A 25,269-nucleotide genomic window follows, 5' to 3' on the forward strand; every position below is an offset into this window, starting at 1 on the left:
TTTTCACAATTTGTTGGTACTAAAAAGGTATTTTAATTTATAACTTGAAAAATAAAATAAAAAGTGATAATCATTAGTATACCAAATAATAATTTTAAATAATGAATAATTAATTAAAAGTTAATTATTGCATGGTGCAAGTACCTAGTAAATTCATAAATTATTTTTTACTATTAAATAAATCAATTTAATCATACAACTATTAAAAATACTCAAATAAGGCAAAATTTTAATAGAGGAACCCTTACTTTTTTTAATAAATGTTATATATGGTTTATCAAAGTTAATATTGGCCTTGGCCAACAACCTCTTGATTTAAGATGGATTTAGATGGACAGTGTATTTACCTACAATAAGTGTAATATAAAAATACTCAAATAATGAGATAACACTTACTTTTTAAAAATAAATGTTATTTATGGTTTATCAAAGTTAATATTGGCCTTGGCCAACAACCTTTTGATTTAAGATGGATTTAGATGGACAGTGTATTTACCTACAATAAGTGTAAAAATAACGGTGGTGGTGAGATTAAATATTGTAGCGTGAAACAAAAAAGTAGTTAAACGCACCGCACCGCACTCAATCGTCTATCCGAACTAACCCTTAATGGTAAGAGCATAGTGTTGTAGGCATGAGAGCTTAAGTTCGATTTTAAACAATACTATTCCCTTTTCCAATTATAAAAAGAAAAAGTTAATATTATTGAAGTTTTTATGTTTTTAATGTTCTGCAGATGAAATATATAAAAATTAATAAAATTTATGTTATTTTTAAATAGATGAACTAATTTGAACCAATAGTTATCTTGCTTCGATGGTAAAATACTTTTGTCGATTTGAAGTCGTAATTCTGCTCGACACCTAAATAATATAGATTTATATTCTATTATTCCACCTCTTCTTCTTGAAAAATTAGAGTCGCACTTAAAATTAAAAGTAAATTAGTAAGTTTATATTTTTATATTCGACTTTAAAAGTTACGAAATAACCATTGAATTATCCGAAAGTTTTATTTAACTCATTGAGTTGTTAAAATTATTTTATATCTAATTTTTTGAGTTTAATTTTTTATGAAACAACTTTAAACATTACAAATCAGTAAAACAAAATTCAAACAGTTTTTTCTCGATATTAGACACTAACTATCATATCAACTTGGATCTAAGGTATTTTTTATTCATCGATAGGTACTAGTCTATCATATTGATTTTGAATTGTCGCTAAAACTTGCTAATAGGACTTTTATTTTATAAAATTAAGAATCCAATAACTTACATAAAAAAATTCATGCTCATTAACCTAAATGAAAATTTATTAATAATTTAATAATCATTTAATAATTTTAAATAATTAAGTGATCAAAATATAAATTCTGAATAATTTATTAAATTTAAATATAATTTACCTCAAATTTAAATAAAATTAAAAAGAAATGGATAAAAGAGAAGAGAAGAGAAGCAAAGATGACCCACAAGTCACAATAATAAAATGCAGACATATTTTATTCATAGAAGTAAACATTTTATTGAGAGAAAATGTTTTTGTATCAAAATTTATTTATTTATTTATTCATGAATTACTTACGCAGGCGGCAATGCATCCATACTGCCGTGCTGTAGGAAAGCGAAGCATCTGTATTGAAATAAGATATTATTATTTTGTGAAGGAAAATGTGATTCATTACGAAAGCACTTTTTTCTATTAATATAATATTGAAGAAAAAATGATGACAAAGCGGAATTTATATAAAAGTAAATTGTAGTTAATTTATACACCACAAATAATCATAAAGGGGGTTGTTTTAACATTCCACTAATGAAATAAAATTTCGAGATAAAGAATTAGTGCCCCTACATAAAGATGCAGATTCCATTGTTATTTGGCACTCTAATTTTTTAAAAATTTATTTTATCCTTTTATTCATTTTTATTTTTTAATTATTAAAATTTAGTATTTATATTTTTAATATCATGAATTTAGTCTCTCTTACTATTTTGATTGAATATTTGAAGTCTAATTGATAAGAGTCCAAAAGGCTTCACTTCAATTGAATTATGTGGCATTTCTAAAATTTTTGAAAGAAGTTTCGCAAAAAAAAAAAACTATCATTAATCCAGAGAACTTTACCTAAATACCACTATCATTATACCAAACAAAAAATCTTAAACCCTAGATTTAGAATGGAAAATTTACAACTCAAATTCGACATTTTTATTTGCTTATTTGACTTTTCACGCATGTAATATTTATTAGTGACGTTGCAATATTTTTTTATTTTAAAATACAATATAATTCAATTTAACAGAAGTACTTGTTGAGATCAAAAGTAGAGGGACTAAATATTAAATATGCAACGAGTAGAAGACTGCAGGGATTAAAAGCAGAAATAGACCCTTAGGAATCAATTTTGCTTTATTTTCCCCTTAGATTTCAATTTGAAAGAGAAAAATTATCGGCACCAAATATGGAGAGTAAAGGATATAATGGGCTGTCAATTTAAACCCAGGTAACTTCACTGCTGACTTTCGAAGCGGCTTCTCTGATGTGCTGGCTTTTTCCGCGTTGAAAACCTACCCCACTAGCGGCCGGTGGGACACCTAAACCAACCCCTTTTATCCGCCCCTTGTATTTTCCTTTTCCTTTTCGTCCAAACATTTACTATCCCACTTTTCTTCCACTCTCTCCTTGCCACCATCTACGGCGGCTGCACCACCACTGCCACCACCAAGAAACTCTAAAATAGCCTCCTGATCCCGATCTCTCATTACATAAACAGCAAGGGCTATCCGTCCAATACAACCTACATGCTTCTCTAAAAAATGCATTCCCGTTTTGACCTTTTTTTCCATTTCTATTTCCCAGTTCATTCCTCTCCTTTCTTTTCCAGATCTCTCGTCGGCGCCAACCATACCTCCGCTCGCTTCTGCTCTCGTTAATCTTTCAACGATTTCTCCGAGCTTTTTTTTTTGTTGAACAAAAATCACACTGCAACCGTTACAACTCAAACAGAGGAAGAAAGGCATCTTTTTTTTTTTTAATTTTGTTTTGAAGTTAGTGTTATCATGGAACCTGCTACAGGGAAGTCGAGTCTTTTCAGGAATATTCTGGCGCGTGCTCTTATTTTCGGTGTTCTCATCATGGTCTTCCGATTTGCTTACGTGGTCAGCATCACCGGCGAATCTTGCATTCTCAGTAGCTTCTGCTTCTTCTCCTTGCCGCAGAATCTCAACTTCATCGTCCCCGGTGCCGGTGTCTCCGCCATCGTCGGGAACGACGCCGTTTCTCGCACCGATTCTCGCCGTGACCTCTACACCAGTAAGGAGTGGATCAGGGCCGTCCATTTCTACTCTTCCGTTTTCCAAGATCTGATATCCGAGGGTTTGCTCTCGCCTCACTCCAAGTCTCTCTGCGTGGAGACTCCCTTGGGACAGGAAGTGTTCGCGTTGAAAGAGATCGGCGTGGAGAACTCCATCGGTATTTTCAAGAAAGCGGCCAAGCCTTTGGTGGTTAAAGGTGAGGGGCATCAGATACCGTTCGATGATAATTCTTTTGACTTCATATTCTCCGGCGGAGCTCGCCTCGACGCATCTGCTCGCCCGGCGGATTTCGCGTCGGAAATAGCTCGGACCCTGAAACCCGAAGGGTTTGTGGTGGTCCACGTCAAGGCTAATGATACATACAGTTTCAACTCATTACTTGATTTGTTCAGTTCTTTCAATTTAGTTAAAACGATCGACATGGCTGGTTTCGATTCATTAATGCCTTATATTAGAGAGATTGTGTTGAGAAAAGATACTGTAATTCGTAACCTTGGGGGTGGAAAGATTCCCGATGGTATTTCAGGTAATAAGTGCTCGGTTCCGGGGCACAAACGGGAATTGGTCCAAAAAGCAGAGCCGCTTATTGAGGAAGAGCCATTGAAGCCATGGATTACCTTGAAAAGGAATATAAACAACGTGAAGTATTTGCCATCAATGGTTGATATAAGTTTCAAGAACCGATACGTGTATGTTGATGTTGGGGCTAGGAGTTACGGTTCTAGTATTGGAAGCTGGTTCAGGAAACAATACCCCAAACAGAACAAGACCTTTCATGTATATGCCATCGAGGCCGACAAGACTTTCCATCAGCAGTATGAATCGAAGAAGAAGACGGTCACGCTGTTGCCGTATGCAGCATGGGTTAAGAACGAGACACTGCGATTCGAGATTAACCGCGATCCCGGCCAAGAAGAAGTGGATGAGCTTAAAGATAAAGGCAGAGGGATGGGCAGAATCCAACCGGTGAAATCAAGCGGAGGGGAGGTGGACAAGATCCAAGGAATCGATTTCGCGGAGTGGTTGAAAAACACTGTGACAGAGAGCGATTTCGTGGTGATGAAGATGGATGTGGAAGGAACTGAATTCGATTTGATTCCGAGGCTTTTCAAAACAGGGGCAATCTGTTTGATCGATGAGATATTCCTCGAATGCCATTACAATAGGTGGCAGAGGTGTTGTCCTGGTCAAAGGAGTGCTAAATATGAGAAGACATACGGCCAATGCTTGCAACTCTTTACTTCACTCCGTGAAAGCGGGGTTCTTGTCCATCAATGGTGGTGAGTGAGTTTCATTAGCCTTCCTATGTTGTGAGTCAACTATATAGGTTCTTACGTTCATTCTGGGTTTTAGCTTGTTACATCAGTTGTTCAGTTCATTCATTTAAATGGGAATGTAGGTACAAATCGAAATTTATCATTTACCGGGTTGTTTCATTGTTCTTCCTTGCATTCATTTAGGCCTGCAAGTGCAAAAAGTACAGATACAGTATTTAATCATGGAGTTCATACATCTTACCTGCTTCACATGATTAGCTCCTCGCATTAAATGTTGAGGGCATATTTCTATTTTAATTTCGGATATATCACGATTCAAAGGTCTGACATTTGACAATCCATTCAACTTGAAGTCTCATTGGGTGTCAATAATCAAAATCAGGGGCATAATAAATAGGATTAAGTACCTGGCTGGCATTTTTGCCGGTTCTATTACAGCCCGTGGCCGCGGGCTGTGGTGGATCAGGTTCTTAATTATAAATGATTATCTTAGTATTTTTTTTAAAGTTGGGATAAACGATTGTTGAAAGCTTATCTTGGATGTGAGTGATAACGGTTTAGATTGATTTTAAAATATATATATTCATCTCGTAATATTTTTATTTTAAAATTTTGAATTGAAACCAAAATAAATCGAATTTCTTTGATTCATTGAATTTTTTAAAAATAAATATAAGTATTTTATTTTCATTTATAATTTGTTTACTCATTTATATTTTTATTTTATTGTATATATCATAAAAGTTATTAGTTATTCAGATAATAACGTTTTTTATCTTATAAATCTAAATTGAATAGAATTAAGGTAAACCATTAAAATAGTCATTTTGTTTATCTCGGGTTATATTTTAGTCACTTATATTGGAAATGTTATATTTTAGTTATTTACGTTAACGTGTTGTAACATTTTAGTCATTAAGCCGTTAATTGTTGTCAATAGTATAACGATAAGCTAACGTGACACGTTAAATTATCATTTCAAAACAAAAATTTTATGTTAAATTATATAATTGGTCTCCTTTTTTTGTTTTTGTTTTGAGCAATTTAATTTAATTTTTATGTTTTTTAACATTTTTTCATTATTTTTCATTCTCTTCTAGTTCTCCTTTTTCCTCTTCGTTTTCCACATAATTAATTCAAAGAAATGAGATTTCAAAAATGAGGCATCTGCAAAGTTGTTTCGCTTGAATGATCTAATAATTAATTTAAAGAATTGGGATTTCAAACATAAGACATCTACAAATTATGTCAAACAATCAACTAAAGGTTACTTGTTATGTGTAGCATTTAACCATATGATGGATTTAAGGGTTTGGTTGCACGAAAATCATTTGAGACAACTCTTGAAACTGCTATTGAAATATGGAGAAGGGAGAAGGGAGAAGGGAAGATAAAACGGAAAGTTAAAAGAGCATAAAAGAGATAGAGAAGGGAGGAAAATAGATGGAGAAGCAGAAGAGAATGAAAAATAAAGGAAAAAAAAATTAAAAGAATATAAAAGAAAAAAATAAATTGCTCAAATAAAGAAATATAGGGATCAATTGCATAATTTAACTTAAAATTTTTGTTTGAAATGATGATATTAACGTGTCACATCAACTTACTGTTACACTGCTAACGACAATTAATGGTTCAATGACTAAAATGTAACTTAAAATAAACAAAAGTGACTATTGTACTAGTTAACCCGTTTAAATATGTATATATAAATCTGGTATCAAATCGAATCGTATCAAGATTAACTATTTTTGAACTCCCTACTAACCGTAATTAAATGAAAGAAGCAATTAAGGATAAAAGTGGTTAGGGTTTAACGAAAATAGCTCTTGAATGGAACATTCTAAACCTGAAAAATAGAAATTAAAAAAAAAAAAAAACACCTGAACAAACAACAAACAGGCATGTCATGTACTCTACTGTGACATTACTACCTGCATCACCCACTCTCCTCTCATCGTCCCTCTAAATATGCAACACAAAAATGAAAATAACAATCAATAAAATTAAAAATAGCTTACCCTTTTCTTAAAATTAATAATAATAATAACAACTGTGATATATATTTAGTAAAAATATTTTTTTTTACAAATTAATTGATGTCATCATGTATGATAATTGTAAATCTTTTTTTTTTCCCAAATTGATGTCCAATGATCAATCAATGTATAGATGGACATCGTTACGATTACTAAATAACCAAATATCTCTAATCTCTCTGTGTCCCCTCCACCACCAACTATTTTTCCTTCTCCAATTTGGGGCCTTTGATTTTTACCCCCGGTTCCATAGCCTTGTTTTTTGTGGGTGCTGCACACATTTTTTTTTGAAATTTTTTTTTTAAGGAAAAAGGGGTATATTTCCTTGGATTTACACCCACACCAAACGATGGGTGCCTGCTGTTCTACGCAATTCAAGTACAAAGGTAGACGGTATGAAAAAGAAGGATCGGATGAAAAAGAGGATGAGGGGCACCATCGAGACCACAACATCAACAGTGATGACAATAGCGCCAATGTGACCAGGATTGGACATGCCGGGGCTATTGTTAGATTGCAAGGCTCCTCCTCCTTGACCTCAATGTACACTCGCAAGGGCAAGAAGGGGATCAACCAGGACGCTATGATCGTTTGGGAGGTCAGATCTTCATGGCTTAATGAATCATTTTTAATCCAACATGGGATTGTGTTGTTTATGGAATGTGATTAATTGTTGGATTTGGTGATCATCTGCTATGGCTGCGTATGTTCTATGCAATAATTGCATTTATCATCGTTTCTTCAATCCCTCAATGTCTAATTTATGCCCTTACCTACTGATCATCCAAAGATGCAGTCTAATTATGTTTTAGTCCTTTTATTATGGTAGAGTGTGTTAGCCAATTCATTATTGGATTTTCACATGACCTTGAATGTGTGTTCGAATAATAGCACAAAATTCAAATCACTACTTTAACGGCAATACCTACCCGTGTTAATAATTTGGATCTACTAATACCATTTATAAAAGCAAAGTGGCAAATTTATATCAAATCAAAAAATAGAGGGATTAAATCTCAAATTTTGACATAGTTGAGGGACTAAAACTGTAATTGGACCCAAAACTTTAGATGCAAATCATCTTTATATCATGATAGTAGGTATGTTTGATTTATTTGGCGCTGCTTGAATTGATGTTTTAATCTTCCAAAAATAATGGAACTAAACAAGTGAAAATATGCAGAACTTTACGGGGGAAAAGAATGTCTTCTTCTGCGGTGTATTTGACGGTCACGGTCCATCGGGTCACAAGGTTGCACGCCACGTATGCGATGCCTTGCCGTTGAAGCTTTCGACAATGCATCAGCCTCGGCCCAGCGCTAAGAAGGAGGGCGACAAGGATAGTAGTCACAAGCATTGGGAGGCAAGTTTGATTAGAACTTTCCAAGAATTGGATGAAGATCTTAGCATGGAAGATTCCCTTGATAGTTACTGCAGTGGCACCACGGCCGTAACCATTGTTAAGCAGGTATATTCATTTGTTTACCATCAACCATATATGTATATATATGTGTGTATGATTATAATGAATGTTATTTCAGGACCAACACTTGATCATCTCGAACTTGGGGGATTCTCGAGCGATTCTTGGCACCAGGGACAACAGAAACCAAATTATTCCGGTCCAACTCACAGTCGATTTGAAACCTAGTTTACCGAGTGAATCGGAAAGAATCCAGAAGAACGGTGGCAGAGTATTCGCAATGGAAGAAGAACCGAATGTACCGAGAGTGTGGATGCCCGACCAAGATTGCCCCGGTCTAGCTATGTCGAGAGCTTTCGGGGATTTCTGCCTCAAGGATCATGGACTTATCTCTACACCTCAAGTTTCTTATAGAAGGCTTACTCCCAAAGATGAATTTGTAGTGTTGGCAACTGATGGGGTAAGTTATAACATAGAGGGACCCAAATCATAATTGAACCAATTTTGACACATCATAATAGAATCATTTTAAAATTGGTGCAGGTGTGGGATGTGCTTTCAAACAACGAGGTGGTACAAATAGTAGCCTCAGTAAAGAGACCATCTATAGCAGCAAAAGTATTGGTTTATTATGCAGTTCAAGCATGGAGAACCAAGTACCCGGGTTCTAAGGTCGACGACTGCGCGGTTGTTTGCTTGTTCCTCAAGAAACGACCTCCGGTATCGGGAACGTTGTCAGATATAAGCCAGCAGACCGCAAGTCACGTCAATGAGGTGGATCCGAAAGGCAAGAAAACGGAAGAAGGGGAGACTGTGATTAATTGTGACATAGTGGTGGATCCAAAGGCGCTTGAAGAAGTAAATAGAGTAAATGGGAACACCATCAAGCAGCGTTCTCGGCTTGGCAGTTTGAGTAGGGACAAAATAACTACGGATTTTGGTGGACAAACCCAAAGTTAATATGTAAAATATAGTAAAAAAAAAATCTCAATTATTATTCCAATGATTTTCGGAATTTGGCACTCAAAGTTTAATTTAATTTTGATTATTGAGAATTTTATGATCTTCTTTTATTAATAATGAAATTATAATATTTTTATAAATCAAGTATATTATTACATTATTATATCTGTATATATGCATAAAAGAAAGAAAATCGATTTGTAATTTTTTATTATTTTATATTGATTAATTCAGTTCAGTTCAATTTAATTCACAAGTTAACATATCGCAATTATTTAAATAGAGTTGAATTCTTATTTTCTATTTAATTTATAATAATTATAATTTTATAATGTAAAAATAAATATTTTATATATTTAAATAGTAAAAATAACTTAAAATTGCTAATATAATTTTTTTAAATTTCAAAAATTGATGAACTGAATTGATAAAATTTGGGTTAGTTTAATTTCAGTTCTAAGTTTTCAATATATATATATATATATATATATATTATAAAGTAACCGAAAATTTTCTCCAAAAATATCCAAACCAATGGCCTCGAAATGTTTTGATAGAGTGAGGAGCTCCAATTAGAGTAGTAATAATGCTTTTGTTGCAAAAAGCATATGAGAGAGACATGGGTTTCACTCAAGAAGATATTTTATGTAACATATTAATTATGGGGTGAGAGTAAATCCCAAGTTAATAAGGTAATTAAAGTTTTGTTCATGAAAGAACCAATGAAATGAGTTGTTTCGTTATACATGGACGGAGGACGTAAATTGAAGTGAGTGCCTTGTCGGTCTGTCTGGTTTTTCTTCATTTTTTCTTCTTTGTGGGCACGGCAGGCTTATTATTGTCTACTTGTGTTAATTTTATTATTTTCAACAGTCTATTCAAGTAATAATTTAATGGGGCCAACTACTAGCTGTACCCCCCCCCCCCCCCAAAAATGATAATTTCATGTTCTTTTTTCAGGAAAAAAAGAAGAAATTGGTATCTTAGAATTGTTGAAACATCTGCTTTTGCCTAGGCTATTGCGGAGGCAAGAAACTCGTTTTCCTTTTTGATCGGATCCCATTTTGCCTTTCCCTTGGCGACATGGAATATACATACATGAGTTTTCCACGGTTGAATGCATTATCAGCACTTGTCAAATTCAAAATTTGGGTTTACTCTTCTCCATCTCTACTTGATCATTAGCTTGTTCTTAAATTAAATTACGAGTAACATTAAGCACTCTAAAATAAAGTTGGCAATATGCGTCAATCACACATCAAAAAAGGAAGGCCGTTGAACAGATAAATAAGAATGTTGCACATGTTATCATATATGTTTTTTGAGAACATATAAATGACCCTATATAATAAATAGTATCAGAGCGACTCTTACCCAAACATATAGGATGGGCAAGATGGATCAACTATGACAAACAAATAAAATAGGTAGAATGGATGAAAATGTCCTAAGAAAAAACATCTCACATCAAAAAGATTAGTCATAATGGCCTCATAACATATAGCTAGTGAATGCTGTCTATTATTAAGTAAACAAAATTTGATTGCCTTATTGAGAAGATGTAGGATCATCGAGAAGTATAATGTTTGGATGGAATTCAGAAAAGAATTTCCCCTAACCTTTTTAATGAAACCTTTATAAAGAATCCAGTTTTGATTAATGTTAATCCAATACACCCCTTTCTTTTGGCCCCTGAAAAGCTTTAACTAAACCCTAGAAAACGCCATACCTAAAGTGCGGTCATAGTTTAGGCCAACGTGCTAAACATGAGAAAATCGAGAAAAAGCCAATGTTGAATTCAAAACACAAGTAATCCGTTCTTTTCATTTTAGCTTTCTAACTTTTGACTTCTGAGCCAAAAATGAACTCGATTCAATACCCTCTAATCATGTATGTCTCACTTTTCCTTGTCTAATTATCAAAACAGCTTACTATAATATATATATATATATATATAAATTATTATCAATATCAAAAGGCAGGCATGCCGACGCTATAATAGAAACACCATATAATTTTTCAGTCAATCTTTCCAAAAGTCTCTTCTCGACCCAAAACTTTTGACTGATTGCACATATACCATACAGCAGCATTCCTTTCTTCATATGTTAATCCATCTCTATTCTAGTAGTCTATTTTTCTAGTTTTCACAAGTTCTTGGCTCTCCAACCTACTAATCAACTGTCACATGTAAACTAGAAGTTATGATAACTGAAGGCAGACAGTAAACAACGAGCAATACAACTACCACTAATACAATACAAATGTCCAACAAAAAGAGAAATTGGAGCTTGGATGATGTGGAAAACAATATTATGCATAATGTGCAAATCAACAATAAGAAAAAGTTCTTAGCTAGACCCACATGCACCTGACCTTTGACTGGTTTCTTTGGAAGAACATAGTCATTGACTCATAGAGGGTTCGTATCATATCACTAGTGCACTGTTTGCTTAAGCCTAGGTGATTTTTTAATGTCTACATATATAGTTATCATCATTATGGCCTCTGGGGCATGAGGATAAGAATTTTCAGATATTCTGAACAACCAGAAGCACAGAAGCTCAAAAGATTCATGGAGTCTCTTGACTACTACTACCATTTTTCACGAGTTTTCTCGACATTTCTTAAGGAAATATTCCAGCCAGCAGCTCTCACATCTTCGTACTAAGTAAAAGCAGATTTACTTTTAACATTCAGTGCTCTTACATAGAAAAATCTCTTTCTCTGGGCAAAGATATGTTAGTTCACATTTTGGACCCCCAAAGACTTTGACTCGATCAATATTCTCCCTAAAGCATTCTAAACCTAAAGAAGCCCTCACCGTAAATGAAATAGCTTTTGGGGTTCGGTAGAAGGGAGCCACAAATGTGAATTCCCTCACCACATTAATGCTTCTCTTTTCATTTCTGATTAGGTTCAAATCTAAAAATACAAACTGAGTTGACTCCTCACTCATACTTATCCTCACCCACAACCTACTTTCAGTCAAAACATTGTGCAAAGTGATTGCAAGTGGTATAGAAGCAGGGATTCCCGGAATAAAAGGAAGAGGGTTTTCAGAATCATTACTGGGGACTGCCAGTTCTGCATGTATGTACCTGGGAGTTCCATATAACACAAACTGCTGAAGGGAAAAGGAGTCAAGTAACCTCTTGAAGAGAAGTGGCTTGCAGGTACTACTGCTGCTTGAAGAGTCAGCATCATGCAATGATTTCTTAACTTCAGTTACAAAATTAGACAGTTCAATAGATCCCTCCTTGTGGAGATATTCTACATGGGCAACTGTAGACAACAATAATTTCATTGCCGCATTGCAACAGCAAATCTCCATTTTGGACAATCTCAAAAGACAAGCCACAAGTACCAGGTCCAATATTTGCAACTCTTCTCCTTTGGACAAACCAATGAACCTATTACTGATTTCCCTGAGCCTCCTGTCCAATTTTGCAAATAGAAGCTCTAATTTTCCCACTCCATAAGGATTAAGCATTTTTGTTGGCCTAAGGTGCCCCCAAACTTTAGCAAGCATTCCTATAACTTGGAGATACTGCAGAGTAAATGCTACAGCACCGGAAGATCCTGGGGAATCCGCGGTAAATGATGCCACTTCTTCCTTACAGGCCCTGTCAGAAGCAAAAATAGCAAAACAAACTTAATGGTACATATAGCCCAAGACGACATGGCTACTGACATGGTTCTCAAAAAAATGAATCAGTAATTTGTCCATGCACATGAAGTAGATAGATAATTTCAAGGGTTCAATGTTATTATCTTGAAAAGACCACTGAAAAATAAGTTATATAACAAAACAGAACAACTTCAATGCATAAAACAAGATGACGAAGAATCAGGAGAACTTTCCCATCAATATCTTAATTCATGCTCAAACTAACCTTGACCAAAGTAGAGCCACTTCAGAATAATTCATATAATAAAACAAAACTTCATTGGATAAAATAAGATTATGAAACACCAGGAACAGCTTCCCGTCAATAGAAGTAAACCTATATACCCGTGATAATTTATCAAATTAAACATTGTCCAGTTAAATTAAAATATTGATTACTTTTCAATTATTTCCTTATTGATATTAACATTAAAATCTTTATTAAATTTTCATTAATTGATTTCTTTTAGTAAATCGAAGACTGACTAACTATATCTATTTACTTCTTTATCAACCTGAAAGCCTATAGTATAAAAATTATTCTTAATAAATTTTAATTTTTATATTAAATTATTAAACCCTGATAGAATTGACTTAATTATTACAGAATTGTCTATAAAATTTACAAGAAAATTCTGTATAAGTTACCTTTAATAAATTAAACCATGACGCATTTGAGATAATTGAACATCAATTTCTATTAAAATTAATAAATTTAAGTATTTGATAAAATAATTATTGACCTACACTATGTTTTATGGTAAAAACTATTAATTATTGTTTTCCAACGAAGAACTAAAAATTTTATTTCAAATGATAGTATTGGCGTATATCATTCATGTAGATGCACGTGTACAATAAACTAGTGGAAATAAAATGCATAAGGAAAAAAAATAAACTCCATTACTTACCTTATACCCTTGAATGCTTCAGTAGTGCAGCCTAACTCGACCAATGACCAAAAGTCCTTGACCTTTTTAAAGATAAGGTTCACATACTTTCTTAATTCAGAATGCTCCCCCAACTCATATTCTGCGTGAGCAGCTGACTTTCCTAAACTCAAAAATTCCTGATGATGATAATCAGAGGTCCCTCCACTATCTTTCCAGAAGGGCATGCTGACAGGACTATCAACCTTAGAACAGAGAGGAATTGGGGCATCACTTTCTACTGTCAGCAATGCCTCATTTATTTTGAAGTCAGCAAGAGAAATTGTTGAGGATCTACTGCACTCGGATAAATAAGCCAAAAGCTTTTCTTGGTTCATAAGATCACTTAAACCATAAGAGATTCTCCCAAGCCATGTAACTGCATAAGAAAATATTCTAGGTGGAATAGCACTAACATCCTTTTCATGTGACAGTGGAGCTGAGATGGCTAGCACAAGAAATGCCGCTACCCTTGTACTATCAAAGCTCAATTTGCCTCCAGAAGCTGGCTCCATCTAGGGTTAAAAAAAAAGGAAAAGATCTTGAATAACCAATGTCATCACAAATAGTCACAACATAAGACAGCAATATAGTGGTTGTTCAAATTGCTTCAATGCTTTGTTGACTTCACTGGTTTAATCAGCATAAATATACTTAATACTTCTTAATTTGTTAACCTCTAAAAGTTTTGTTTGTTAGGTGTCAGAAATTACTTAAAACTTGGTAAATTCTGCTCAACTACTGGAAAACACAATGGTACTATAATCTTCTTCATGTATGAAAACAACTGATGCATCATTCAGAAGACATTTGCAGTCTCAATACGTAAACCTAAAAACAGAAAATTTGGTCATGCTATTGTAATGATATTGTTCTTTTCATAGTTGAGCAGATACTATCATCAAATTTGAAGCAATACATAAAATAGCATTACAACCCAGCTAACCTCTGGAGAAACTTCCTCAATAATGTGAACTGTGAACTTCCCATGATTTCTCCCAATATGAAACAGAGCAGAAAACACATCAGCTTCATCCTGGAAGCAACTTAACCAAATAAGTAGAGACAAGAAGCAATAACAGATTGAGATGTTTATAGCTGCTGGGCCTCAAGTAACACACAATTTGAAAATATGAAAGACGCAGCCTGGAAGGCCACTTGGAATGCAAACTGATAAAAGGGAACAACCTGTGGATATATCTCCAAATTTCCAAGAAGGCCATCAATACACAATTTAAACAACTTGAATTGTGGCAACTTGGCTAATTTGAGTATTTTCCTTGTCATGGATCTTATGACAGAACTGCTGTCAACAAGTGCGCTCAGAAACTGTCAAATCAAGCAAGAACGATGGTTAAGTGACAATGTCTATCTTTTAAACAAGAGATACCGGGTTCGTGCAGAGAAAGAATTCTATAGTTAAGTACCACAACTTAACAACTAAGTTGCAACCATAGACAACTTTTCTGAAGTCATGGGTTTACCACAAGAGAGACAGAGAGAAACAATTCAGACAAAGGAAGAAAAAATGTTTGTAGTAATAATTCCAAATGACAAAACTGACTAGCTCACTAAGTTAACATCTTGACTGGACCATTATAGAAGGCAGGGGTGAAGCCAAAAAAAATTTTTAGGGGGCTGGAATTAAGTTGTATATTTTTATGAGAGCTAAAATTGCAATTTCATCATTTTAAAATGGCTTATATCATCATAATCTTTTAAAGGACTAAACCAAAATTTATCATTTGGGAGGGAACAAAGTGCAATTTTACCATATACTAAAAAATTTATAAATTTTAAAGGAACAGAAGTTAAATTTGCCACCCCATCCTGCAGCCCCTAATAAGAGGTGAGGTTTGATAGATTACGGTAGAGACATCAAACGAAAATATTCCAACGTCTGTCTGCACCTTGTCCTATGACACATGCTCACCAATCATCATTTAAAACTACGTAAAAGTTCAGACATTCTATACTTATACAACTCTTTAAGGGAAAAAAGAAAATAAGAAACATTACCCTGTGAATGTGTATTTTTTCAACTTTTAGATGATTGCTGGTTGCCATGTGATGTATTGTATCAAGAGCTTGCAGCCTGACAACCGTTGAATCATCATTCAGCATGTCCATCATCAGGTTTAAGGCTTCACAAGCAAATCGCAAAGAGAAGACAGTAAGCGTTCGCAAAGAGTAACAGGCAGACATTCGTACCTTCAGATTAAGCAAAGACAGCATCAATGCATCGTAAATAAAAGTAATGCAAGGGGGCATTGCCTTTGAACTGCAAGAAATGACTAAACTTCAGATAAAGTCAAAGTGTGTTCTATCAATGACCACTATAACTCTTCTGTTATGTGTATTAAGTGTCTACCCTACCAAGCTTAGAGTCCTAGCAAGTTCAATGATATACCCTAAGAAACCTCTCTCATTCAATATAACCGTGGTACATAAAACCAGAAGAACAATGCCAAGCCAAAACCTTGAAACTTCAAAGTGTGAGCAAAGTGCTTGATATGGATTGGAATACAGGATTAAGTTGATCCAGAAAGGCCAAAGTTAAAAGTCCAGTCTCTATGTGACGAAGCAATGTGTAAGTAATAAACAGAAGCTAACTACAGAATCAGCAAAACTTTACCACAGAGAACTCATCCTCAAGTCCATGTATATAAGCTCCAGCAACAGCAGAAGCTGAAATGTCAAGCCCTTCTACTGGTTTGAAAGCTTTATCTTTGTTGATTCCTAGGACTTTCTTAGACAAGGTTTGTAGTAAGATATCTTCAGATACAAGTCCTATCTTCCCTAGAGCTTCAAAGGCTTCAAGCCTTACATCTACACTCATATCTCTTACCATACAGCCAAGCTGCAAGCATATGGTAACAAAAAAACAAATAACAAGAAAAAATGCTTAGTGGCATATAAGGTTGACATGAATTCAATTAAAACGCTAACAAATGCACGATGCAAAATGATCGTACAACCCACATTAATTCCAAAATTTAATGTTTCTTTAAAATAAAAAGGCAAGCAGAAATACGCTCAGCATGTCTTCTTTTTTTTAACAAAAATACCTGGATAAACACTGCATCTGATGAGTCTTGCTTGTTCATGTCTTCACTGCATATAACAAGCAATCTACCCCATTCACATACCTAAATTCAGAAAGCCATAGAGAAGAGGTAATCAGAGCAAATTCAAAAGTAACTAACAGTTGCCCTGGAAACCAATCTAAGAAAGAAACTTCAAGACAGAGTATTTTACGGCGCGAACTGCTGCAGATCTAACATAATTCTCTGCGTCACGGAGCAGCTCAACAGCACGGCAGTAGCATCCCTCGATAACATCACGATCATCAAAATCACCATTCTTACACAGTTTCACCAATCCATCCAAAGCTTCTTTCCTCACATAAGGATACGGATCCCTTGTAAACCCTAAAAAAACGGCTAACAACACCGATTCCCTAAAGACAAGCTTCTCAGCATTTCTCAATAAGCATTGTCGCACAGAAACCGAAGGGCCAAGGCAGAGAGAGACGAAACGAGCGGCGTCCATGTCGTTTCCGATGGAAGCGAGAGAAAGAAGTACAGAGAGTGACTCACCAACAAGACGAGGCGAAGCGGAGGAGAAGAGTGAGTCGGAACGAAGCAAGTCGAGTGCGAAAGGGGATAGGTGGGGGCGGTGAGAGGCGAGGTCGCTGAGGAGCTTAAGAGCGTGATGTAGGAAGACGGGGTCGCGATTGAGTTGGAGAGAGCGAGTTAGGGCGTCGAGGACAGAGGAGAGTGTGGAATCGGGGGTGGCAGGGTTGATAATGAGGGATCTGAGGGAAGCTAGAGCTTGGAAAGAGAGGGGTTGGTTATTGTCGAGGGACTGTTGGATTGAGTTTATAACGTGCAGCTCCATTGCCGACTGCCTGCGCTCGAGCTCTGCAACCATGCCCATGGATTTTGGTTTTTGAATATGGGAAACTTCAAATTGCCTACAGCAAGAAGTTCCCGTTTAGCGCATCACATCGTTTTGCTTTGCTATATGGCTCATTGCACTTCTATGAATCCCGCCACATGTTTTTTTCGTGGGTTTTTCGTGATTGGTTGCGATCCAGTGTGTTTAGTTTATTTTTGTGTCAGGTTATAGTAATCGTTAATACTAATCGTAGTTAAATGTACCGCCCATCCAAACTCACTCGTAATCAAATTTGCCTCTTTATGTATTTTTTGCAAATTTACTCCCGTAAGCTATATAATTACTCACAAATAATTTTTGTTTCGGTCACTCTCTCCTAATTACATGTTCTTTTTATTAGTATAATTACATATTTAATACTCAATAATTACATATTTTTATTAATTTAATCTTAATTCTAAATAATTCATTAAACAAAAATTTGAAACCATATGAATATGTTACCTCATAGTAATTTAAGGGATTTGAATTGGAAAACGCAAATTGATTCAACAATATGCTCGAAAAAAAATCTAGATTGTTATCTCTTTTCTCTGTGATATATCAAACACATCTTGATATTCACCTCGATTTTGTGTCTAATTTGTTCATTCTTATTGTTGCAAAAGGGCGTACAATTCACTTTTGAGAGCTTTCGACCATTTTTTTTTTTTTTTTGAGATCACATATATCTATTAATCTAATTATTTCAAAGGATTGAGTTACTGAGGTGGTGCATCATTTTGCCAGCGATATCAGGGAAGACAAAATTTGACAGTTTTGTAATTGAAGGGATTAATACCGAGCATTAATTGGAGGTCGTTTCACTGTTGATGTACAGATTGTGGTAGATAACACATGCTATTATTTCAGCCAAACCCAAGTTTTTTTTTTTAGTTGCAATCTGAATGGTATGACTGTAAAACACAAGAAGAAATTTGGTATACATTTGTGTATTGATTTTTCATGTACAATTTTGTTTCAGGGTTTTCAATTTTAATCTGATTTTACCAGCAATCTTGCTTAGATTCAGGTTTTCTCAAATAATTTTAGCTATGGGTTCTTCACAATGTACAACAGTTACAAACAAATTAATTCACCTTTTTAGTAATTTTGTGTATGTATCTTTATATTTAAACAAACGGACATCGACGCGATGTAATATTTATATAAAGTCAATTAAAAGTATCATTTGTTTGATTTATACATATTTAACAGGCAACTATTGATCACGGCATCTATTTTAGACTTGCTACAAGACTATCGATTGTAGGTGTTAGGAAAGTTGTTGCTTGTTCTATGTTTTGTTATAACAAAATTGTTTATCTACTTGGGGCATCGATTTGGGCTTTGAATAGGTTTTATTAGTGCTGAGTTTGATCCACTTGAATGTAACTAAAAGCATGGGTCAACTAAGGTACTAAGACTCCCAACCAAATTGCTTGAAGTGATTGGATAAATATGAAAGTATTATTATTAAAATGTTATTTTTTAGAGATAAATATTAGATTTATTCAAGAAAATTTTAGAGCAGTTGAAAGACTAATTTATGAAGACTTTTGTGTGATAAATAATAAGGATAATTTTAGCTTTTAAATAAGGGTTTAAAAGCCTATCAAAACACTATTGATTGACCAATTGAAGAGGCCTATAAATAGGTTGTTTTGTTTCGCACATCAAGAGTAGTTTTTGGGGTGTCTTTTCCGACAGCTTTTTTGTGTTCTTATGATTATTTTGTGACACTCTTTTAGGTGTTCTTTAAAGAGTTTATTAATTGTATTGTGAGGTATTTGAGTGAGTGATTTGTGGCAATTGGGGTCAGTATTAGGGTTGCAATTACTTCTTTGTGTAAGGGTAGATTGAACTTAAGCTAATAGGTGATCCAAAGGATTGTAGAATAAAATCATTCACTGGGCGAGGCTCCGTAAATGTAGGACCCTTGTGTTTGAATTGCGTTAACAAATATCGTGTGTTAAGTCTCTCCTTACTTTGCTCATTGTGTTACTTTACACTTAATATTTATGTTCGTTTCTATTCTAACGATAGTTGGAACGGAACTATTTTTCAAGTGTAAATCGATGGATTTTTCAATTAGTACCAGACTGAGCTTCAAGAGTTGTTCAAATGAGATCCTAAGCTACAATTTGCAATAATGAAATCCAAAAAGAAAGGTTATTTTATCCTTCATCCACCTTCGGTGATTAAAGCATTAAATTCAAACAATTACATTGATCGGGGGTGTGTTTAGCCATATGTTGAAGAACATGAAAGCGTTATCAATTGAACAAGTCCTTAAGGGAAAAGGTTATCATTCTCAAATGAGAAAAAGAACAAAACGACTTGAAAGTTCGTGGTATTGCAAAATGCAGTTTCGGGATCCCATTTCCATAAATCAAGCTCCTAAATATTTTTATTAAATATTTATGAAGTTATATTATAGGTGAACTAATTTTTTTATAGATAATTTTATCGAATTCGTGATTAATTAAAGTATAGGGACTAAATTGTAAGAGTGGTAAAAGATTAATTGTTAGGAAAATTTTAATTAAAAGTAAGGAGTAGGGATTGAGAAAGCAATCATACCCTCTTAATTTGTTGGTGGACGATGGATTAGTGATAGTAAATAGAAATATGATAAAAAATTAATTAAAATTAATAAATAAATTGAGATAAAACCAAGTTAGTGGAGAGAGAAAGCATTTTTCTCCATTTTTCTCATGCAAAGCTAAAATAAGAAGGTGAAGAGAAAAGTTTCGTCCTAGGGATTTCAAAGCTTAAACTTTCAATTGGTTAGTGCAATTTAGTTCATTTCTTATAATTTTTGTGTTTTTGAAATCTCGAGAGCTTAATCTAGCTAACACGTGTATTACTTTTCGAAACTGTTAAAGTTTGAAAAGGATGTCATTGATGAATTCTTGAAGTTTTAGGTACTAGATTGATAGATTTTAAACTTAAGAGTAAAAAAAGAACTAAATTGTAAAGTTAAATTATAGTTTTGTTTAATAAGGACTAAATAGCATAAATTGCAAAATTTGTAGTGGAAATGAGAAATGGGAGGTCCTGAATGGACTAAAGTGAAATTGGATTGAAAATTTGAGTTCTAAATCAAAAGTTATGTTAGCTTCAATTTAAGACCAAATTAAATAAATTTCAAAATATGTGTGATCTTATAATTAATTGTGAATTGAACTGGAAATTAATGTTAAACATTTTTGAATTATTATTCGTAGTAAAAGACGACACGAGAGTTTCAAAAGGAACGAGGAAAGTGAAAATCGACGACGAGTAGTTCGAACTTTCTGTAAGTATTTCTACGATATAAAACTTAATTAATTTCTATACTTTTATGATATTTTACTTTATGCATTATTGAAGTAGTCTTCTAGTGATAATTTGAAATGAATTGGGTAATTTGGATTGAATATTAAGTTAAGTACTAAATGAATGAACTAGTATAACACCCCAAAATCGACAGATCCAAGAAAGAGGCGTATAAATATGTAGGTTACCTTATTTGACGCACTATTGTAGTGTAGCCCTCCACTTCTCAGAATTTTGACAAGTTAATTCCTGGTGCATAATGTACTTGCCCATTCAAAATCTAAGGATTTCGTATTGGGACATTCTTCAATTGAAGAAGAGTACGCCAACTGAAGAATACGCTTCAGAATTTTGACTAAGCACGGCATGCATATCAAGTGTGTGAAAAAGTTATGGGATAGTAGGTCTTCTTCAAGAGCACGCCTTATAAGAGTTATTACCAAAGGTATGGTACTCTCGGTTTGCTCGAACACTGTGCAATATAGGTTCTGTAACTTGTTTGGTTAGGAGTCAACTGAACGGACTGGGTTGGTCAAACAGTATATGCACCATATTCTTTTTTATATTTTTTCCAGTTTTGGTATGGCATTAAAGGGACAATATCTGTATGCATGTGACACTTATCAAGATCCATTAAGAAGAACTGAGTATGTATATATATGGTGAGAAGGGAACATTTAGAGGGTTTTTTTTTTCTTCCATCCTAAGCTCTGGTTCTTCTTCTTGAGCGTAAATATTCTCTTTTTCTTCGTTAAATTGAAAGCTAAAGTTTTGGGATAATGGATGGATGTTTCAACCTCCTGGTAAGCCTGATTATAGCTCTGCAAATTATGATTTTGAAAAAGTAAGGATGTTAAGAGACATAAAAACAGTATAGTGTGAGTAAGAAGGCCTACATGGGGGTCGTTTTTATTTGAGATGTTAGTAAATTGTTTGAAAATAGGATTTTAATGGAAGTTCCATAAATTTTTAAGAACTTGATGCTACGGGTTCAGGTAGGATCATCGAAACCTAAATTGTAAAAACTCGGTTTTGACCCTAATCGGAATAGTGGTTTTGGGACCACAAATCTGAGTCAAAAAAATATTTTAATATTATTTTTAGTGTCTATTATATGTTAAGTTATATGTGTGAAAAATTCGTGTGGAAATTTAATCATTTGAAGGTTCAATTCGATAAAAAGGGTTTAATTGCGTAAAATGAAAACTTAGGGGTTAAATCTAAAAATACCTAATTGTTGTTGTCTTTTAAAAATGGGGGTCTTAAATGACAATTAGACCATTTAAATGATAGTGGGTGGCTATGGACAACTATATCCTTATGTTATATGAAATATAAATTATTTATTAAAGGTTAATAAGGTAAATAAATAAAATACTAATATATGTTAATTAAAAACAAAGTAAAATTCAATTGTTATCATCCTTGTTTAGCCGAAACTAGAGAAAAGAAAGAAGAGAAAAACACAAGCATAGGTTCGGCCATACTCAAGCTTGATTTAAAGTTCATTTTAGCTCGGTTTTTGATAATTTTTACGTTTTTGAGATCGTTGCTTTGAATACTTCAAAACCCATGTCTTAATTTTGTGAATTGTTGATGATTTTGAAATGTGCCATTGATGAATGCTTGAACTTTGTGGTAGTTGATGATGAAAAATGACAGATATGTGATAGATTAACATGTTTTGTCTTTAAATTTTTAGTGAATTTCAGTAATTAGAGCTAAATTGTGAAAATAAATTTTTGAGGGACTAAAATGTGAAATAAATGAAATATGTGGACTTATATGAAGACAAGGAATATTCGGCCCTAGCTTAGTGTGGGCAAATTTTGTGTATTTTGTGTTTTGTGCAAAAAGGACTAAATTGCAAAAAGTGTAAAATGTAGGGGCAAAATGGTAATTTGCCCATTTATGTATTTTTGGATTTAATTGAATGTTTTGATGAATAAAAAGGTTAAATTTGAATATGTTTAGATCAAGAAACGAAGAAAACGAAATTGGATCGGAGGAAAACGAAAGTAGTTGAATAGTCGATCTTGTCCGCTGATATCCGAGGTAAGTTTATTAGCTATTTAATTTTATTAAATCAGTTTATATGTATGAATATCAAATGTATTTATGTTGAATTAAAATTAAAAGTATATAAACCGAATGAAAAGTATGAAAATTATGTATATATATATATGTTAGATTCGAATGAGTATGAATATACAAATATATATACATCAATGTCCTTGTAAATAATTTAGGTATGGAACTATAGGTATGTATATATGTCAATAAAGTTCAATTTAGTTAATGTTGTTTGTTTCATATGTTTACATTGAATATATATATATATATATATATATATATATATAAAGATATATATATATGTGTATCAAATATTTGTATAAGTTGGATTGAATAAGCATATATATATGAATAAATAATTATATTGAGTATAAGTATGAAATTATATTTATATATATATGTGTTAATTTCGAATATGTATGTGTATAATGTATAAAGGTACAAGTTCTTGTTTGAAAATAAGTATAGAAATATATATATATATTTGTTAGATTCGAATAAGTATACATGTGTATATATATAAGATCTTGTTTTGAAATTAAGTAAGAATTTATTTATGTATATTATAAATTTGAATATGTTTATATATATCTGTATGTATAATTTCTTGTGTCGAAGTTAGTTTTGGAGTTATATATGTACATATGAAGTCGAATATGTATGTATATATGTATAAGATTTGCATTGAATCAAAAGTATGAAATTGTTATCCTAGTTTATATTAATATGTTTGAATGTTAAATGTATATTATTCAAGTATAAAATAAGTTGAATATTATGATAGTAATATTATAAATCTATAGTATAAATATATATATATATATGTATTCGGTTGAATCATTGAATTAGTAAGTTGGAATTGATGATCGAGTTTATTATATATCCATGTATATCAAAGAATATGAGTTATAAATTTTAAACAGAATCTTTGTGTAGGAATTTTGTATACATATATAGCTCGAAAATGAATTATATCTTATGCGATTTGAATCAGGCTATAAGCCTAGCAGGCTAAGTGCCGGTGATCTGAATCAGGTTATAAACCTAGCAGGCTAAGTGCTGGTGATCTGAATCAGGTTATAAACCTAGCAGGCTAAGTGCCGGTGATCTAAATCAGGTTATAAACCTAGCAGGTTAAGTGCCGGTGATCTGAATCAGGCTATAAGCCTAGCAGGCTAAGTGCCGGTGAATCTGTTAAATTAAGTGATTATATGCATTGGATATATATATTTATATGATTTTGGTTATATGTAATGGATAAGTATATGAATATTTGTTTATATGTATTTGATGAGCATATAAACGTTTGGATCTTTGTGTTTAGTGAGTAAGCACACATATTGGTTGTTATGAAATTGTTGGATATATATATATATATATATATATATGTATGCATTCGGCATATGTGGATTATAAGTACAGATGTGCATTTGGCACATGTAGTTGATAAGTATAAATATATTCTTTTGACATATGTATTTGAAAGATCATATATATGCATTCGATGAAGTGCAAATGATAAGTATACTAGCAATCAAGATATGCAATTAATGATTATGTTTGTAACTTGATTATATGCATATAATGTATATAAATATGTTCGTTCATATGTATTAGTTAAATATACATTCTTTTCGATATAAACAAAATGACTTAAGATAGCAATGTGTGGAAAGTAATGATATTTGATAATTGTGATCTTAATAAATTTACTTAAGGAATTATATGATTCATTTATATGTATTTTAGATATGCTATAAACTTACTAAGCTATAAAAGCTTACTTTGATTGTTTTTGTCCATTTGTTTTATACATAAAAACCAAGCTGCAAACTCGGGGATCATCAGCAAAGATCATCACTCTATCACTGTCTCGGTATTGAAATGTTTAAATTTTAACTTATGGCATGTATAGGCTAGATAATATTTTGGAAGTCGTACTTTAATGTACTGTATATATATAATTAATAGCCATACGAAAATAACTTATTTTTCTTATGGTTTAATTGAACTGAAATGTTATGTTTTGTTATAAAAGGTTAAAGTAGAATTTATAATTATACTTACTTAAATTTGACTAAGCTTAACATAAATGTTAAATTCTTGAATTCTACTGAACATCTGTATTGAGTTGTTTTTGTCCGGTAACGCCTCGTAACCCTAATTTGTCGACGGATATGGGTTAGGGGTGTTACATAAATTTTGACTTGAAGTGAAGGTGAGTTCTCAGGTAAGTCCTTAGTCTTGACTTTTACAAGTCATTCTAGAAAGTTCCTTCATATGGTTGTTGTTTCAATATAGTGCATGAGTCATTGAGTG

General features: G+C 33.2%; 3 protein-coding genes across 3 annotated transcripts; 2 read left to right on the forward strand and 1 right to left on the reverse strand.

Moving 5' to 3' along the window:
* The first annotated feature begins 2,603 nt into the window (after window positions 1-2,603).
* Window positions 2,604-4,742, forward strand: LOC105779871 (uncharacterized). Its single transcript, XM_012603830.2, has one exon. It carries the CDS (start codon window positions 3,065-3,067, stop codon window positions 4,601-4,603), a length of 1,539 nt encoding a protein of 512 aa, XP_012459284.1. The 5' UTR covers window positions 2,604-3,064; the 3' UTR covers window positions 4,604-4,742.
* A 2,196-nt stretch (window positions 4,743-6,938) lies between these two features.
* On the forward strand, window positions 6,939-9,077 carry LOC105781057 (probable protein phosphatase 2C 65). Its single transcript, XM_012605629.2, has 4 exons — window positions 6,939-7,230; window positions 7,816-8,100; window positions 8,174-8,515; window positions 8,599-9,077. Exons 1-4 carry the CDS (start codon window positions 6,982-6,984, stop codon window positions 9,013-9,015), a joined length of 1,293 nt encoding a protein of 430 aa, XP_012461083.1. The 5' UTR covers window positions 6,939-6,981; the 3' UTR covers window positions 9,016-9,077.
* Window positions 9,078-11,243: 2,166 nt separating this feature from the next.
* On the reverse strand, window positions 11,244-17,635 carry LOC105780359 (protein SIEL). Its single transcript, XM_012604641.2, has 8 exons — window positions 16,876-17,635; window positions 16,686-16,766; window positions 16,253-16,477; window positions 15,637-15,828; window positions 14,806-14,946; window positions 14,564-14,653; window positions 13,600-14,132; window positions 11,244-12,644 (listed from the first exon to the last, which is right to left on the reverse strand). The coding sequence occupies exons 1-8, from the start codon at window positions 17,554-17,556 to the stop codon at window positions 11,708-11,710; spliced, it is 2,880 nt and encodes a 959-aa protein (XP_012460095.1). The 5' UTR covers window positions 17,557-17,635; the 3' UTR covers window positions 11,244-11,707.
* Window positions 17,636-25,269: the final 7,634 nt, after the last annotated feature.

Source organism: Gossypium raimondii, chromosome 4 (genome assembly GCF_025698545.1).
Source record: "Gossypium raimondii isolate GPD5lz chromosome 4, ASM2569854v1, whole genome shotgun sequence".
Classification (NCBI taxonomy): Eukaryota; Viridiplantae; Streptophyta; class Magnoliopsida; order Malvales; family Malvaceae; genus Gossypium; species Gossypium raimondii.

Excerpts from the sequence above, each read along its gene's own strand:
- LOC105781057 (XM_012605629.2), top strand. The coding sequence starts at position 6,982 with ATGGGTGCCTGCTGTTCTACGCAATTCAAGTACAAAGGTAGACGGTAT. Across the intron at positions 7,231-7,815 it reads ACGCTATGATCGTTTGGGAG|AACTTTACGGGGGAAAAGAA; the intron begins GTCAGATCTTCA and ends GAAAATATGCAG. Across the intron at positions 8,101-8,173 it reads CCGTAACCATTGTTAAGCAG|GACCAACACTTGATCATCTC; the intron begins GTATATTCATTT and ends ATGTTATTTCAG.
- LOC105780359 (XM_012604641.2), bottom strand. The coding sequence starts at position 17,556 with ATGGGCATGGTTGCAGAGCTCGAGCGCAGGCAGTCGGCAATGGAGCTG. Across the intron at positions 14,654-14,805 it reads ATTTGGAGATATATCCACAG|GATGAAGCTGATGTGTTTTC; the intron begins GTTGTTCCCTTT and ends AGTTGCTTCCAG. Across the intron at positions 12,645-13,599 it reads GAAGCATTCAAGGGTATAAG|GGCCTGTAAGGAAGAAGTGG; the intron begins GTAAGTAATGGA and ends TGCTTCTGACAG.
- LOC105779871 (XM_012603830.2), top strand. The coding sequence starts at position 3,065 with ATGGAACCTGCTACAGGGAAGTCGAGTCTTTTCAGGAATATTCTGGCG.